The sequence below is a fragment of the Carettochelys insculpta genome, chromosome 7 (assembly GCF_033958435.1).
Source record: "Carettochelys insculpta isolate YL-2023 chromosome 7, ASM3395843v1, whole genome shotgun sequence".
Classification (NCBI taxonomy): domain Eukaryota; kingdom Metazoa; phylum Chordata; order Testudines; family Carettochelyidae; genus Carettochelys; species Carettochelys insculpta.
This window is the reverse complement of record NC_134143.1, coordinates 45,883,787-45,901,575: the sequence shown is the minus strand read 5'-3', so window position 1 is coordinate 45,901,575 and position 17,789 is coordinate 45,883,787. Positions and strand designations below refer to the sequence as shown.

Sequence of the window (17,789 nt, the reverse complement as noted above, 5' to 3'; positions counted from 1 at the left end):
CTTGGGTGATATGAGACAGCATATAGTTTTTCCTGGTGATCTACAAGGATGAGGGATAAGGAAGAAAGGTAAACAATTGAAAGACTTGAGGTGGTGGATCAGTAGCCAAAACGAGATATATAAGGTGCAGTTGGAGATGCGAGAATAGACTAGGAGAAGTTGGAAGTAGGGAGGTAGAATATGGAACCATCTGTGCAAACAGGGTGGTGGAAATACCAGGAATGGATGGAGTCATATGGAAAAAGCAGAAGGGAGGATTACACCTGGAGATATTCCAACAGGTGGGGAAGGAAGATGAGGAATGATTGTAGGACATAATAATAGAATGGTCAGCATTATAGGATGGAAAACGAGACCACAACATCAAATAAGTGGAGAATAGAGTGGTAGGAGGAAGACAAAGTAATCAGCCGCGATGAAAACAAGAGTAAAGACAGACATTCAGCTTTGATTTAATACATGACTTTGTTTTCAGAATCTAGGTTGCTTGAGCAGACAATAATCTGTAAAGAATTCTGAAAATATGTTGCAGTATTGAAGCACTCAGTAGTGATTTATTTGCCCACTACTTTTGCCATTTTCCCAGGCCTTCCAAATTTGCTGGAGAACTAAGAAAGGAATTAATATTCAGGTTGAAAGGTGATGCACAAGACCTTGTAAGATTTTTTTTCTAAATTATCTTCCTCTACTCTTTGTTCTCTGTGACAAGAAATAGGCTCAGCTGAAAATTTTCTACTGCTTCCATTTGGCCTGTCTTAAAATCACTTCAGACACTTTAAACAAAATAAAATCCAGCAGTTAGACTTCTTACAGGTTCAACATTCAACTCTCATTTCCCATTTAACTATATTGTCTTCCTGCTGCCATCTGGTGAAAATATTCAGGGACAACAGCTGGTGAATTCTGTACTTGATTTGCGTTTGTGGGAATAGTGTTCTTTATAGTAATGTGAACATGAGTGATGAGCCAGTATGCTTGTTGTTGTAAGGTGACTATTCAGCAATTAAAATAGTTCAGACATTTGCTGTTTTGAAACTATGACTACTCCTAGTTTTATAGCTTATAATTGTAATGAGCTGCTGAGATGAGAGGAGGTGGAATGTGGAAAGGTTTCTGTAGCCTTTTAGTATTTTTGTTTCAGCTTTTTTTAGCAAAGGATTAGAACTCTGTTTAGCATAGAGCTGTCTTAATATGGGCTTTTCCCCTCCTGACTTTAATCTTCATTGTTATTTACTCTCAAAGACACTATAAGCTCAACAACAATGTTTCTAAAATAATGTACACTCTCTCTCTCCCTCTCTCTCCCTGAAAGGCTGAATTAATTTTGATATTGGATTTGGTAAACCTCCCTAGTTGGCATTTTGAAGACCACTGTAAATCCCAGCCTAGAAATATATGTGTGTTTGCAAAAATATTTCCAGGAACACTACTCCGGGCACTCCAGACATAGTAACAGCAGCTTTCAGAAAAGAGATAAGGCATAAGGAGAGCTTTGTACGTGAAGTAACTCCTCCCCAGTGAGGAGCATACTTCTTAACTTGGGTAGGCAGAAATCTAGCTTACTTAAAAAAAAAAAGCATGAGGGTATCATGTTATCCATTCTGTTAAAGCCCTTGTTCTCCTATTTTCACTGGTGGTGGCTTGAACAGCTTTCTGCATCAGAACAGCTTTTTGCTGCATTCTTGCTCCAAGAGCTGCCTGTCACACTGACCACACCTGGGTGCTGATCAGTAGAGTGGTTGGAGGATGCTGTCCTCCAAGACTTCTCCTGAAGTGCTAGGAACTTACACCTGCATGAGGAAACTTCACAGAGGCTGGACCACCTGGCTATTCACTGGACTCTTACCCAACACGAGGAATGCATCAAGTACTTGAGGTTACTGTTTAAGCAGGTAAAGGACTCCAGCAGTTGATCCAGGAAGGCTCATTGCATACTCCCATCTATATAAGGAGCTAGACTAGATGCTATCAAGGGTGCACACCATAGACCCTCACGTGCTTCAGAACTCCGCCCTTACTCCTGCTGGATTCATTGTCTGATAGGATACTGATGAGGGCCAGGGCCAGGAGGCAACAGGGAACTGCCTCAGATGACCTGTAGGACAAGGAATATATGAATCTTCATCTCTACCTGGAAGAATGGATGGGAAAGCCCCCCCCCCACCCTCAGTGAACTCCATGAGGACTCTGAGTTGGGCAGGAAACAGAACTTGAAGCTGATAAGTTAAAATGGATTTTCTCCGCTCCCTGAAGATGTATCCCCTCCCTCTTCCTATGCTTTCCTTGCTTTCCTGGTCCTTCAACCCATGAATGCCTCCCCTCACCCTCCACCCCCCCCCCCCCCCCAAGAAAGACATGACTAGAAATCAGAAGTTATCTACTTTTCCAGTGAATCGCTGTCACACATTTGGTAGAAGCTATGTTTGGAAACAGATATTCTGCTCAGTGTCTGTATTTCTCAGCAGGCATCTGGGGCCACAAAAATGGGGGAAGGAAAGGAGCAGGTTTACAAAGGTCCCAGTTGTGTGGGATAGGACAGTTGTACACAATGTCATAGCTGTTTGTGTAAATTTAGTGACAGCTGTCTTCTGTCCTTGGAAGATGACAAAATTTAGTGCATTTTCCCATTCCCAGATCTTACCAGGTGGGTTGGAACAGGAGGGTTGTGGGAGAGAGGGTTTAGGTGGAGGGAGCTTTAGGTCCAGGAAGGAAAACAGAACACTGTGGTTGTCAGAGGAACAGGTTTTTTTCTCCCTTGAAGGATTACTAAACTTTTACAATAGCGTCACCTGGCATCACCCTGCACCAAGCCATGTGCCAGATGCCAGGAGGAAACAGGTGGTAAAACAATCTGGTCTGTCAATTGGATAAACCAAGTGTGATGTTCCTTTGTTATACAAAGTTGAGGGACTTGTGGCACTGATCTGTAAATTCAGTGAAGCCCAATAAAAGTTGTTTCTTTATTATTTGAACAAACTGGTAGAAGTGTTAAATGACTTTTTTCCAGTTTTCACCAAAAAGATGATGGAATGTCTAACATAGTAAATAACTGAGAGGAAGCCGTGCTAGTCTATACACTATCAAAACAAAAAGCAGTCAAGTAGCACTTTAAAGACTAGCAAAATAGTTTATTAGGTGAGCTTTCGTGGGACAGACCCACAGGCACATTAACACATAGTTTAAATCGTGATGGGAACTTTCTGAGTCACTATAGGGGCTTGTCTGCATACTTGGCTCAGTCTAATTCTTGACCTTCCCCCCCACCCCTCCACTCTCTGATTTGCTCACCTTGATTATCTTTTTCTGATTTGTCCTCCTTGCTTGCTGTTTTTGGTTCTCTGTGTCTTAAATATTGAGTCTGTTCTGGTCTGGCTATGGTCTGAAAAAGTGGGTCTGTCCCACGAAAGAGTATTGGACAAGGGCAAATATAATGTCCATCTAGAAACAGGAAATAGGACAATCTGCAGAATTACAGACCAGTCATCTTAACTTCAGGAGCTGGAAAAAGATAATGGAACAAATAATTAAACAGTCAGTTTGTAAATACCTAGGTAATAATAAGGTGCTAAGTAACAGTCAGCTTGGATTTGTCAAGAACGAATTGCAGTGCACCAACCTAATAGCATTCTTTGTCACCCTAATAAGCCTTGTAGAAGTGTATGTATGTGGCAGGATGGGGATAGTGGTAGATGTGCTGTAATGATAAGGCTTTTAATACTGTTCCAATGACCTGTTCATAAACAAACTAGAGAAATACACCCTAGCTGGAGCTACTCTAAGGTAGGTGCACAGTTAGTTGGAAAGCCATTCCCAGAGAGTAGATATCAGTGGTTCACAGTCAAACTGGTAGAACATATTGAATAGGATCCTGCATAGACACTAGGTCCACTGCTGTTGAATATAATTATCAATGATTTAGATAATAACATAGTATGCTTACAAAGTTTGTAGACGATACCAACCTGGGAGAGGTTGCAAGTGCTTTGAAGGGTATGATTAGGATTCAGAACATTGTGGATAAACTGGAGAAATGGTTAGAAGCAGTAGGTGAAATTCAGTGAGGACCAATGCAAAGTAATCCACTTGGGATACAGCATGGGAAAATAGTTGCATAGGAAGGAGTCCAGAAAGGGACCATAGTGGACCACAAGCTAAATGTGAGTCAACAGGGTAACACTGTTGTAAAAAAAAAAAAAGAAAATATAATTCTGGGATTTATTAGCAGGAGTTTTGTAAACAAAACATGAAAAAGTAACCCTTCCACTCTACTCCATGTTGATTAGGCCTCATCTGGAATACTGTGTTCAGTTCTGGATGCTGTTATTTAGGAAAGTTACAGACGAATTTGGAGAAAGTCCACAGAAGAGCAACACAAGTGATTAAATAAGGTCTAGAAAATATGACATATGAGGGAATGCTGAAACGCTTTGTAGACTGGAGAAGATTGAGAGGGATATAACAACAGCTTTCACTTACATTAAAGGTCGATACAAGGAAGAGGGAAAAATTATTCTCCTTAACTGAGGATAGGAAAAGAAGCAATGAGCTTAGATTGCAGCAAGGTGACTTCAGCTGGACATTTAAAATAAACCCCCTAACTGTCAGGGTGGTTAAGTACTGCAATAAATTACTGATGGTGGTTTTGGAATCTTCATCAGTGCATGTCTTAAAAGAGCAGGTTAGATAAAGACCTGTCAGAGGTGGTATAGATAAAACTTAGTCTTGCTGTGAGTTCCCAGGATTAGAGTATGTGACCTCTTGAGGTCCCTCTTCCAGTCCTACACTACTATGATTCTGTTTTTGTGTCCATTTGAACATTGTTAAGCAGGCAGAAGGACGAGATTTTCTGGTGATGGTCGGGTGGTTTTCATGGTTTGCATCTCCCTTTAAATAGAAACACCATAATGTAGCTTACAATAGTCCGTTTCCAGCTGATTTGCCTCCCAGTCCTGTAAATATGTTTTTGGTGAAGTAGAAAATCCATTGTGGACATTTGAAGCTCAGTTGTAGTGCAAATCTGCTTGGTTCATCTGCACAGCTGACCACACCTCTCCAACCAGCAATATGTAAGCGGTTGCCAATTAATAAAATGAGCTATCTGGCAGGTTTTCTCCAAATGACTGGAAAGCCATGTCACTTTTCTGTTTTAGCACCCCAAAACCTGCTATTTTTTTCAAATGTTCACCAGCCTCTAAGTAAGAAATTGCAGGCTATTAGTAAAGCCCCTGGAAGGAATTGTAATGCTCACCGCCTCTGGTGACACTGAATATTTTATTTTTCAAAAGAAGTTAGTATATGCATATTACAATTCGCAGCCCCTGTGATGGCCTCAGGGGCTGCAAAAGTTGTCTGTGAACTAGGGGTAGTCTGTCAGTTGCCTTCCTGGAATGTGGCCCTCCACAGCAAATTTATATTTGGCGAAGGAGTTCATCTCTTCTTACAGAGGAGAAAAAAAGTATAATGGTACCATTGTCTTGGAATTGGCAGGACACTGGCTCCCCAGAAGGAAATCATTCCACCAGCAGGGTGGTAGTAATGCACGAGAAACAGAAGAGGCGATGGGGAAGAACTCTAGAGGACTTGCTCATTGGGATGGACAGCAGAAATCAGTTTGAATAACAACAGAGAGGAAGCCGTGCTAGTCTATACACTATCAAAACAAAAAGCAGTCAAGTAGCACTTTAAAGACAAGCAAAATAGTTTATTAGGTGAGCTTTTGTGGGTCTGTCCCACGAAAGCTCACCTAATAAACTATTTTGCTAGTCTTTAAAGTGCTACTTGACTGCTTTTTGTTTTGATAGAAATCAGTTTGTGTTCCTCTGGTCACAGGGGGATCAGACTCTTCAGCAGAAAGAGACGCTGATGAACTGGTTCGTGGCACAAGAGGTGTACCATAAGGAATGGAAGTATTTCCTAATAGATGTTGAGGTCCTCTTGTTGCCATGGTTCCTGCCTCTGTGATCTGCCACCAGCTCTGCTTCCTCCAGCTGCTTCACAGACTGCTACTGAAGCAGAAGACCCAACTCTCCTGAGTGACTGGAGGAGTTTGCAGAACTCTCAGTACTAGAACAGTACCTAAAACCTCTTGTTGTGTTTAGTTTCTGTCTTTTTTAAAATAATGCCAGTTTTATATACAGCATGATACTTCTTATAAATGTTGTCAGTTCCCTGGCTTGTGTGTGGACCCTTCGTAAATACGATGTATACAGGATGTTTTCAGGTTTGGGACTGGGACCCATGATTCACACAAGTAGAGCCCTGCATGGATACAAAATTTGCAGGGCTCTACACATGGATTTGCAGGGCTCTACACATGAATTAAAACAGTGTGGTATCTGGGTGCAGCATACTGCAGACTCTTTTTCTGTCTGCCCCACTTGTACTACTTTCCCCACCTCTCATGATAAAATATATCCAGCTCCAAGACTACATAGGAGAGTTAGGGAAGGAACAGTTAGTGTTACATGTTTACAAAAAGGAATGCTAATTCTAAATACAACAGAGCTAACAAAACAGAAAATGGGTGGTTAGATGTTTTTATGGCTTGGTTCACATGTGAGGAAAAATTGAAGCACTGTACAACTAGCAAAACAGGCATCTGCCAGTACCTAATGATTAAATGGCCATTTCCCCTTGACCATTTTCAACCTTAGTAAAGATTAGTGCTCCATAGGAGCTGCTACATATAATAGGCACCACTGATAAAGAATGGTTAAAAAATGAATGAGTGCTATTGTCCCCTCTTCCCAAAGCAAATGTTACTAAGGAAAACTGAGCTCTTGTATGAACAGTTAAGACAAAAGTATTGTATAATGACAACATTACAAGTTGGCTGCCACCCTCCAAAGCACATGCCTGACCCAAAAGGTGTTAACCTGGTGGAGGTGCCCTGTTTGTAATTGTCTTCAGTGTGCATGGCCATCCCTACACATATGCAGAGTATAGGAGTGTAGGGCACTCAATATTTGGAGTACCACCAGGATAGCATCTGCAAGAGCTGATTTGTTCTTACCTGCTTCCTTGTGGTGCTCCACATTATGGCAATGTGAGCATGCAAATGCTGAGAGGGAGGTGGGAGTTACCTGGTTGCTACCAGTGCTAGTTCCTCCTGGCCGAAGGAGGCCTGAGTTAGGCTCCCCGCTCACTGGAGGCAGTGAGCTGCGGAACCAAGTTGCAGCCTCTGCAGTTGCCATTCACTTAACTTCCTCCTTGCTGTATTCTCCCAGATAAGGGCGGTGGGCTGGAGGGCGGGGAGAGGAGGAGAGCCCATGCTGGGGATGGGAACAAGTGACATGAAGAAGTATGTGGAGGTAGTTTGCATAGAGCCCAATAAATTCTGCAGACAGCTCTGATAATGTGAGAATGGCCACAGGAATGAATGGCTAATGGCCTTCTGTTATAGGGGAGCAAAAACATCACAGAGCTAAGTAGCCCAACGTGTAAGTGCCAATGTTCCCTCTCATGCTTCTCCAGCAGCTTCTCAGGATGTGACATTGTCCCTTGGCACAGGCAAATGGCGTTCTCTTCTTTCTTACTGTGCCAATATTTGCGAACATACGATATCCCTGATTTCCATGGCCTGCTGGAAACTTGGAACCATGTGCATGAGGGTTGGCTCCAGATGCCAATGTGTAGGTTCTAAAGCAGATGTATCTTGAGCCCTTTTGGTATGGATGTTCTTCCTGTCATCTTTGTGACTGTTATGGAGTGTGCAGCAAGCAACAATTCTATGGACAGCATTTGCGCCAGTGACATTGACAGGTGTGTAGGGTCATCAATGTCTGCTTATAGTTTCACAAGCTGAATTAGGAGTGAGTATGTGGGTTCTCCCAAAATAACTGTTGGCATAAACTCACTGTAGAGACCAGTGGGGGAAAGAAAGGAGTTATTCCCCAGAAACTTGTACAGTTCTGATCTCCTCAGGACCCTGACATCATGAATCAATGTCTCTTGCACTGGTATTCAAGATTCTTCCTCTGTTTTCTTCTAAGCCTTGCCAAACTAGCTCCTGTTGGTGGGCAAAGTATTGGGATATGGTTACCACTGATGGCCTCTGCACAGTTCGGAAACTCCCTATCCTCTCAAATCCAGCTATTATTTCCTGAACATTTTTATGGAAACAACATGTGGTTAGATCACATTAATTGCCCACAAACTTGCAGAACCCAACCACAGGCATGAGCTTACCAATCCCCAAATGTACTGCAGTGGGCCTACAGCCTGGTGATCCCAGCTTCCACAGAGTAATAATTAGTTTCCTCAGTACCAGTATGGTTTCACTGAATTAATTGTTCTGGCATGGGAGGTTTGAATGTAGTGGGGGTCATCCCGTGTTGTTAAAATGATTGGATCCCACTGCCCCATGTTGGTTCTCCTGTTCTAAAAGTGATGATCCACCTATGATCATATTATGATAGTAGCAGCATTGACAAGTTCTGTACTATGATAGCTAAGTGAATTTCCATTCACCCTCAAGGTCAGTCATCTTCTGATTTATTCCTGCTTCTTATCACAAGACAAATGTTTATTTAGTGGTGTATGTGATGGGCAAGATGCAGATGGCATTTACACAGAACACCAGGCAAGGTGGGTGGGTGTGGCAGGGTAGGCCTCTGGAGGAAGGGGCAGGGCAGGTGGCAACCCACCCTCTGCACTGCCCAGAGCATGGTTCTCGCTCCCCCTTGCCTTCAGAACTCCATGTAATGCACTGAGTGGTGCGCCAGCAGTGATTTAAAGGGCCCGGAGCAAGCGGGTCTGTGTTCTGTGCAAATGTCAGCATTTTGCCCATCGCTACCAAGAACACACAGAACAGGCTGTGGTGCTCATAACCCAGGAATCCCATCACTGAACCGGCAGTGATAATGTTGTGTAATGTTGGTGGCAGTGTGGATGTGGGTACCCTCATCTACATGGCTTTATGTCAGTGTCCAGCACAGACTATATGGACACTGGCTGGAGGCATTGGCAACATGTATGCACATGTACACAGTCCAAGTAACCAGGTGTGCATGCCAGCATACATACCGCCTACGTGGAAAGAAATTTCATTCTGAATTATGCTCCATGGGTTTATGGAGTAATTTACTTTGTTCCATTCTTAATCCACATGAAATGCTAGCTGATCTCTGTGGAAATCCCTTATTAATATCCAAAATAAAACATGACTTTATGTGATAGCCAGTCTTTTTGTTATTACTGTAATCAGTTCAGTGCCTTTTTGTAATTTAGCATTGGTCAGAATATTAAATTTTAATAGCTTTATTTTTATATCTTGATGGTCAGTTTTTTATCTCAAATCACAGCAACTCTTTTTTTTAGCTTCCTCTTAAGCCCTGATTCTTAGATCTGTGTTTGTCTCTGCTCAGAAAGTTGTCTTATTGCAGTTTAGACAGCATTAGGGGGATATATAAAAAGCCATGGGTGAACACACTGGCAGTCTGTTCTTTTTGTAAGCTCCTGGTCTTGAAGGTCTCATATAGCACTGGAATGCTTTACCAAACGAGGTTGTAGAATCTCCGTCCCAGAGGTTTTTAAGTTTCGGCTTGACGTAGTCATGGCTGGGATGCTTTAATTGGGCTTGATCCTGCTTTAGGCAGGAGGCTGGACTAGATGACCTGAAGTCCCTTCCAGTCCTGGAATTCTGTGCTTCTATGATATTTTTGCTTTGGAATTTTGCCAACTTGAAAAAAATATTTAAGGGTAGAAAAGAATTTGATACCACTCCTGTAACAGCTGGTTGCCAATCTCCAAATTTTGAAATTTCAGTAGAAATATAATAGCTCAGCAAGAAAGAAAGTTACACATTTTTTTACAAACCTGCTAAAAGTTCACTCCATTTTTATGAGCTATTATGTAAGTTTTCTGAATTTCAGATTTTGTGCTGTAGAGGGGAACAAACATTTTCATGAAAAATTTCTCTGTTCTTGTACTGTGTGCAATTTTTAGCCAGTTGTGGCAGAAGTATGGAGGTCTTCGTTTAATAAACCATCAGTACAAATTAAAGAAGACTAAAATATTCTTAATGTTATTTAGGAGTGTAAGTATACTACTTGAAACAGAATCCAGCACAACAGAAATTTCTTACATACCAAAAGAAGCACCATCATTATTTTGTGTTACGCCTTTCAGTAAAAGCCGTGTGCTCAGATCTTTTCGACTTTTCACTCACTCACCTCTGTACTACATACCACGGGGGAGGCAAAGGTGGCAGTTGCTCCATGGCCCAGTGATTCAAAAGGGCCCTGGGCTCCTGGCTGCTGCTGGTACTGCAGCAAAGGTGACAGCTGGAATCCCAGGTCCTTTGAATCACTGCCAGAGCACCACACAGTTGTGAGGTGTGGGGGGTGCAGAGGGCTAGTCCTGCCTCACCAGTGCTGCCCTTTCCTTCAGACCCTCCCTCCACCCCAACTTGCCTGGGAACCTGTGGACCCCCTGCTACTCTTCTCCCCACCAACATTACAAGAAATGCCCTATTCAAGTGCAGCGCAGATTCCAGAGATTAAACAACTGTATCTTCCATTAGATGCTATGTGCAGATCTGTTAACAATGGTACTTCCATAGTTCATTTCAGAGGGTTACATGTTTGGGAAAGTGCAGGGATTTGAATAACTAGCTATACCCTTACACTTAAAGGGTAATCTAAAAATTATCTTTTGAATTTTTTTTCTTTTAAAGAGCAGCATTTTGCTATTTCTAAATTATTATTTATTATTTTTATTATTATTCTGCCAAGATGCCTCATGGCCCAACTGTGCAACGCACTGTACAAAGAATAAACTGACAATCCCTGCCCTGAAAGAACTTCTTTTCAAATCTTAGTAGAGCCAGAGGTAGAATTTACCAAAATTGCTTTACACCTGAAACGGTTCCAATCTACAGCTCTTTTTAGTTATTGTGAGCCTGTGTACTTTTTCAATGCCTGTCTTTGAATGGCATTCCAATAAACTTGAACCATAGAAAACAGTCATTTTTAAATCAGTGCTACAATAGCTCAGTATAGTTCTGTATGCCACTTGAAGCCGTGATCTCAAATGTGTGAAAGATTAGATTTAATCAATTTACATTGTTTTTACATTCAATTAATTCATAAGTACCGTAAATGAATAAATTAAAAACAGTTGTCTTCTACTACTACTAAACCCTTATACTCTGCGTGGAGCATAGGTCATCTCTGAGTCTCCTGCACTTCACTCTGTCTTGGGATAAAACTTCTAGCTGGCTCCAGGAGTACTCCAGTTGTTGTCCTTCTGTCTCAGTAGATTTTCTCCACGTTGTCCTAGGTCCTTCTCTTTTGCCTTTTCCTGGCGGGTTCCATGTGAGAGCTGGACCATCTATACTGGATGATGGTTTTCTGAGGGTATGGATTTTTGCAGAATTGAGATTTATTAGTATTTTCAGTGTGTTAAGGTGAAATATGAACACTTCCTACACTCTTGCAGAGGCCACATATGAAGTGGTTTTGGATTATCTTTTTTTCACCTTATATGTTTACAGTGCTCATTGGTGTGATCTTGACAAGAGAGGCACAAAATGAAAAAGGAGATTTCTGAGTGTTTGAGTTCTAGTAGGGACTTGCTCGTATTTTTTTTTTAAATCAGAAAATCTCTCGATTTGAGTCAATTAAGGAAATCACTGGGTATTGAGATATTCTTTTACAAAGTGCTTTTCTTCCATTTTAATGGGTTTTTGTATTTTATTTTCCAGCCAGAAAACTTACAGAAGAATTGGCTTCGGGAATTTTATCAGGTATGATAAGAGAGATTCCACATGAAGTACTAAACGTTTACATTGTATAATATTATTCTATTGTATAGTATAGTTAACAGTGAGCTATTTTTATGTAAAGAATTTTTCTTTGTTGAACTGATAACCATAAGCCGTTTACATTAAAAAGCAAAAAGACTCGTGTCAGAATGTTTAAATAAAAACATAAAGAATGCATTTAAGAGAGCCCATCTCCAAAGATCTTACAGTATGAAACAAACATGTAAAAGCATGGCTTCAGTAAACACTGTAGTAAAGTCAATACCTGTTTGTTTCTTAAGTAAACATATTTCATCCCATGATTGCTGGCAGATCGTGTTTATGCAGTTCTTGGGAAAGGACTCTAGCAGTGTCTCATTTTTATTGTTGGAGTATATGCAGCAAAAATAAATTAGTTAACTGCTCAACAATAAGGCATTATGTATTAAATCTCAGTAATAAAACCTACATTCTTTGTTTCATATTCAAGGAACAGCATGATGAGCTCAAAAATTCTTCAGTATGTTTTACAGCTGTTATTTTTTCCTATCTGTCACTGAGGACAGGGAGCACTAAAATTTGCAAGTTTACTGTAATCCCTTTCATGTTCTTATCTGCTGGTGATATGAATTGTTGTGAAGCATCCCTAGGTTTATAAAGACATCTTTTGTTTTTGTTATGAATTCTTGAGATGTGTGTGTACTTTGTAGTTCCTTTAGAAGTGGAGGATACTGAAGAAGGAATGGTGCCATTGTTAAAATCATGAATGCAGAACGTAACAATTATTGTTTCAATTCGTGGGACACCAGTTTTCAAACTGCGGGTCAGAACCACAAATGGGATCGTAACTTTCCTTTAAAGGGGTTGCCAGGACTCCCATCAGAAATGTTGGGGTATGAGGCCAAAGCTGAATCCTGAGCCCCAATGCCCAGGGCAAAAGCCCAAGAGCTTCAGTCCTAAATCACAGGAATCAGATAAGACCCCTTGCCTGGGGCTGAAGCCCTTGAGCTTTGGAGGCCCCACACCAACTGCTGGGGCTTCGGCTTTGGCCCCCCAGCCCAGAAGGGTAGGACTCAGGCAGCAGAGCTGTCTTGTCCATAGGATGAAGTGGGGCAGCCACCCCAGTCCTTTTGCTTTTGGGGCCCCTGTGGCAGCTAACCCACCTACCTACCCACCCATCCTATGGATGGAAGGGAGACGATTGTATGGGGCAAGGCGCAGGCAGCATGGGCAGGAGTTGGCAGCAGCAGCTGCAAGGTGGATCTCCTTTCCTTGGCCTTCCTCCCCTGCATGCACCATGTGGTGCTCCACTGCTGCCTCCTGGCCCACTGAGCCTCGCTTCTCCATGGGCAGCTGGAAGCATCCAGCTGCCTGAAAAGAAGTGGAGCTCAGTGGGATGGAAGGGCATAGTGCAGTGCCATGTGGTGAGGGCAGAGAGGGGTGGGAAGCCAGAGGGAGGTAATCTGCTGCCATCTGCTATCCACCCCTTGCACCAAGTAATCTCTGGCCAGGCTGGTTGGAGAGGGGTCTGGGGTCAAGGTGAGGAGGGGGCCAGGTTGCCTGGGGTCCCACTAGTCCCTCAGGATGACCCTGTTGGGCAGACTCAGCCTTGATCCCCCACTTCCATAAGCCAGTTATGAGTGATTGGTAATTTTTTTTTTTCTCTCTCAAGGGGATTGCGGTGCAATGACATTTGAAAACCCCTGAGCCTAGGGCTTTCTCCTAGGAATCTATGAGTTCCATATCCTAGGTAGGATTCAGCATTAAGACCCACAAATATACTGTATATTAACCTGTATTTAGGAGGAATTAAGATTTCTTGATTGTTAAAGCATTTGCATGTGTGTCTGTGTTTTGTGCGCATGTGCAGAACCTCTCTAGTCTGGCAACATCTGTAATCTGACATGATTTTAGTTAGCCAGATGACCACTTATCATGGCTATGGTCACGTTTCTGTAGTCCCATAAAATTTGTTTCCAGCTAACAATCCTGGCTCTGTGCTCTGTGCTGTTGTTTAGCTGTAATTTACCCCTAAATGTTTTCAGAGAGGTCAGTGAGCAGTGGAGGTGTTAGTAATGCTGCAGGACAATATTGACTTCCCATGGTCCTGGAAATTCTCTCATTCAGCACCAGTCAGGTCCTGAGGGTGCTGGACTAGAGAGGTTCAACGTACGTGTGTGTGTGTGTGTGTTAGTTAAGTGAGTTGGATCTACTTAGACTGGAAAGGATTCCCATACCTTCACTGCTGTAGTGCAAGGGTGGGCAATAATTTTTGCTGGGGTGACAGCGGAGGTGTGAGGGTTGGGAAGGAGGTTGGATGCAGAAGGAAGCTTGGTAAGTGCCTGGGGTACAGGAAGGGGTGTGGGGGTCTGGGAAGGAGTTTGAGTGGAGGTGGCTTTGAGCTGGGCAGGGGTTGGGAATGCAGGAGTTTGACTTGGAACCTAGGAGAGGAGGGGGTTGTGACTTGGGACAGGAGACTGGGTGTAGGAGGATGTGCAAGAGTTTGGGTTGTGACCTAGGGTGGGACTGGTTGTGACCTGGGGCAGTGAACTCTTTCATTTCCAGTGACCCTGGGACGAGTAGGTTGCCGGATGTTCAAACAGAAAACAGCTGCAGGATCCCTGGTGGAGGGGAGAGGGAGGCACAGCTCTGGGATCCCTGGTGGTGGTGGAGGACCCTGCCAGCCCCATGGCTGGGAGCCAGCTACCCCACTGGCAGTTTCAGCCCCAGGGAGCTAGCCAGGGGGAAGGCTACTGGGCCTGGGAATGGGCAGGGGCACAGAGCTCCACTGGCAGCTCTAGCCCTGAGCTTGGCCAGGGAAGGCTTGGAGCTCCTCCAGCAGTGGCAGGGTGTGCAGTGATCCAGCAGGCCCTGAAGGGTGAGGTGTTGCTTGTATGCTCAGTTGTGCACCGTCATGTTTATGCCAGTTATTTGAGAGTTCCAGTTGAACGAATACCGGATAAAACAGTTTACTGTAATAGAGCCTACGGCTTGTTCATTTTCACCTTTTCGTAGTTGTTACGAAGTGTGCCAATGAGCACAATATAGAACATAGGTGTCATCTTTTAAATGTGCTGATAGTCCTATGGCGTTTCAAACATTCTGCTTCTTGCTTCAAACTTTCCTTAGGTAGCATTGATAAAACATTAAAATTGCTGAATAATATCCCAAGTGGATACCAAAAAGGAGTGTCCTTGGAAGGTGGTTTGGAAGCTGCTGGGGCATCAGAAGGAACTCAGAGACTTTGTACAGAACGTAAATAGTAGAAAAATCAATGCTGAATTTCCTAATTTTAAATTGTCACGATATAATGTTTATCTGATTCTAAAAGCTTAGACAGAATTATTTACATGATGAGGTTGTGCTAGTAAGAACTTAATATAACTTTTATTTTTTGCAAATGCTTCTACATCCTTTGAATCAGACTTTCCTCCTTTAGAAAAACCTACATTTAAATTTTTTTATGGAGTGCAATATTTTTACAGCAGTTTCTCTCCCACTTCCATGTATTTCACTAAAATTCTCTAAATTGGCTTACTTATGAATATCGCTGTGGAACAGCGAGACTGCCGAGAGAATTCTGAAGAAGAGTGCAGTACAGTTGTTTGAAGAGGCTTACTTTTATTGTGTTTAGTTGGGCTACTGTTTGGAGTGTATTTGTAATTCTAATGAGATGTAGCATAATGAAACTATCTAAAAGCTTTTTGAAGCAGGGAGTGTTTGCACAGTGCCTAGAAGAATTGGTTTAGATGAGGCATCTAGGCGCTAATGCAATAAAAAGTCATGGAATATGCAAATTGATAACACATTAGTATTGATGCCAACAATTCTATTCTTTTCATTTTTAAATGTTTGCTTGCTTTTGGAATATTCTTCATGACTATATTAATCAGCAGTACTGGAAAATTATTTTAGTGTCAGGTTTTTAACACTTCTTTGTAAACCTGAAGCCCAGATAACCACAGACCACACTTTTTCCACTCCTGAGGAATTCAATTTGCATATATACTTGTCAACATGCTTTGCTTAACCTTTGACAACTGGAGGTAAATGTTTCTTCAGTACACACTTCAAGCGTTGTCAAAAAAAAAAAAACAAAACGGAGAAATTACTACAGGTTGAACCGCTACCCTTGGGATCAGATTGGTCCTGAGCAAGAGACTTTGCTGAACCATGGCAGGTCAGTACTGTCTAGCAGCGTTACCAACTCTTCTACTGCTTACTGTGCTCCTAGGAGACATTTAGGGGTAAATTAAAACTAAATAACAGCATAGAACACTGAGAGCCAGGACTGGTCGCTGTAGACAGACTTTATGGGACTTGGCCATGCTCACGATATGTGGTCGCTTAACTAACTAAAATCATGGCAGATTGCAGATGTTACCAGATGGGAGAGTGACCCTCTCTAGTCTGGCAATCTGTATTCTTATTTTCATCTATTTCTAGAAAGTCATGCCCATGAGGAAACAGAACCTCATTTTGTCATCTCTTAGAGTAATTTTGGTAATACATTTTAATAATTTGTTTTAACGTTTCTCATCACTCCATTGTGCTAATTATCACAGGCTAGCAGAGGTACCAGGTGTTGCTCAGCTCTTCAACTGAAGTAATTTTTCTGAACATAAATGAAAAATCTACGTGCTGTTTTCAGGTTCTATGGTAGTACAGTAAGAGCCATGTTATCTGGCTCCTCTCTTAGAGGACAGTCCATTGATGGAGATTCTCTAGGTTTTAGTCAGAGAGAGAGGAGGGGAGATATAATATGCACCAGATCAGACAGGAAACACTCACATATAAAAGAGTCTAGTACATCAGGGCAGCGCAGACAAATAAACAGTGGCAATTTTTTAAAGTGCTTCTACACAAATGCTAGAAGTCTAACTAATAAGGTGGGTGAACTAGAGTACCTCATATTAAAGGAGGAGATACTAGGCATCACAGAAACCTGGTGGAATGAGGACACTCAATGGGACACAATCATAGCAGGATATAAAACATATCGGAGGGACAGAATAGGTCATGCGGGTGGTGGAGTGGCACTGTATGTGAAAGATTTTGTAGAATCATATGAAGTAAAAATCTTAAATGAATCAAAATGTTCCATAGAATCACTATGGATAGTAATTCCTTTCTGTAATAAGAGGACAGCAGTAGGGATATATTATTGATCACCTGAGCAGGCAAACGATAGTGACATTGAAATGTTAAGGGAGACTAGAGAGGCTATCAAAATAAAACACAAACAAAACAATAAATAATAGGGGATTTCAGTTATCCCCGTAGTGAGTGGGTGCATGTCACCTCAGGACAAGACAGAGAGAGAAAATTTATCAATGCTTTAAATGACTGCTTCTTGGAGCAGCTAATAGAGGAACCCACCAGGGGAGAGGCAATTCTTGATATAGTTCTGAGTGGAGCACTTGAGAATAGTGATCATAATATAATAACATTTAACATTCCTGTGGTGAGAAGAACACCTCAGCAGTCCAACACTCTGGCACATTTCAAAAAGGGGAATTACAGAAAAATGAGAGGGTTAGTTAAACAGAAATTAAAAGGTACAGTGATTAGAGTAGAATCCCTACAAGCTGCATGGAAAATTTTCAAGGACATCATAATAGACGCCCAACTTAAATGTATACTCCAAATTAAACAACGTAGAGATCTAAAAAGAGATCTAAGCCCACCAGGGCTTAACCATGTAAAAGAAGCAAAGAAAGATAAAAAGGCATCTTTTAAAAAGTGGATTCTAGTGACGTAAATAAGAAGGAACATAAACACTGCCAAATTAAGTGTAAAAAAAGATTTTGAGGAACAGCTAGCCAAAACCTCAAAAAGTAATAGCAAAATGTTTTTAAGTACATTAGAAGCAGAGAGCCTGCTAAACAACCAGTGGGTCCCCTAGACAATCAGGATACAAAAAGAGCAATCAAGGATGATAAAGCCATTGTGGAGAGACTAAATGATTTGTTTGCTTCAGTCTTCACAGCTGAGCATGTTAGGGAGATTCCCAAACCTGCACCAACCTTTGTCGGTGATGACTCTG

General features: G+C 42.0%; 1 protein-coding gene across 3 annotated transcripts in view; it reads left to right on the top strand.

Moving 5' to 3' along the window:
• INPP5A (inositol polyphosphate-5-phosphatase A) overlaps positions 1-17,789 on the top strand; it is a 447,602-nt gene that overhangs the window by 110,929 nt on the left and 318,884 nt on the right. For all 3 annotated transcript variants that reach the window (XM_075000435.1, XM_075000433.1, XM_075000434.1), the window contains exon 2: positions 11,705-11,746. In XM_075000435.1, coding sequence (XP_074856536.1) covers positions 11,705-11,746 — 42 coding nt within the window. The remainder of the gene's footprint in view (positions 1-11,704; positions 11,747-17,789) is intronic.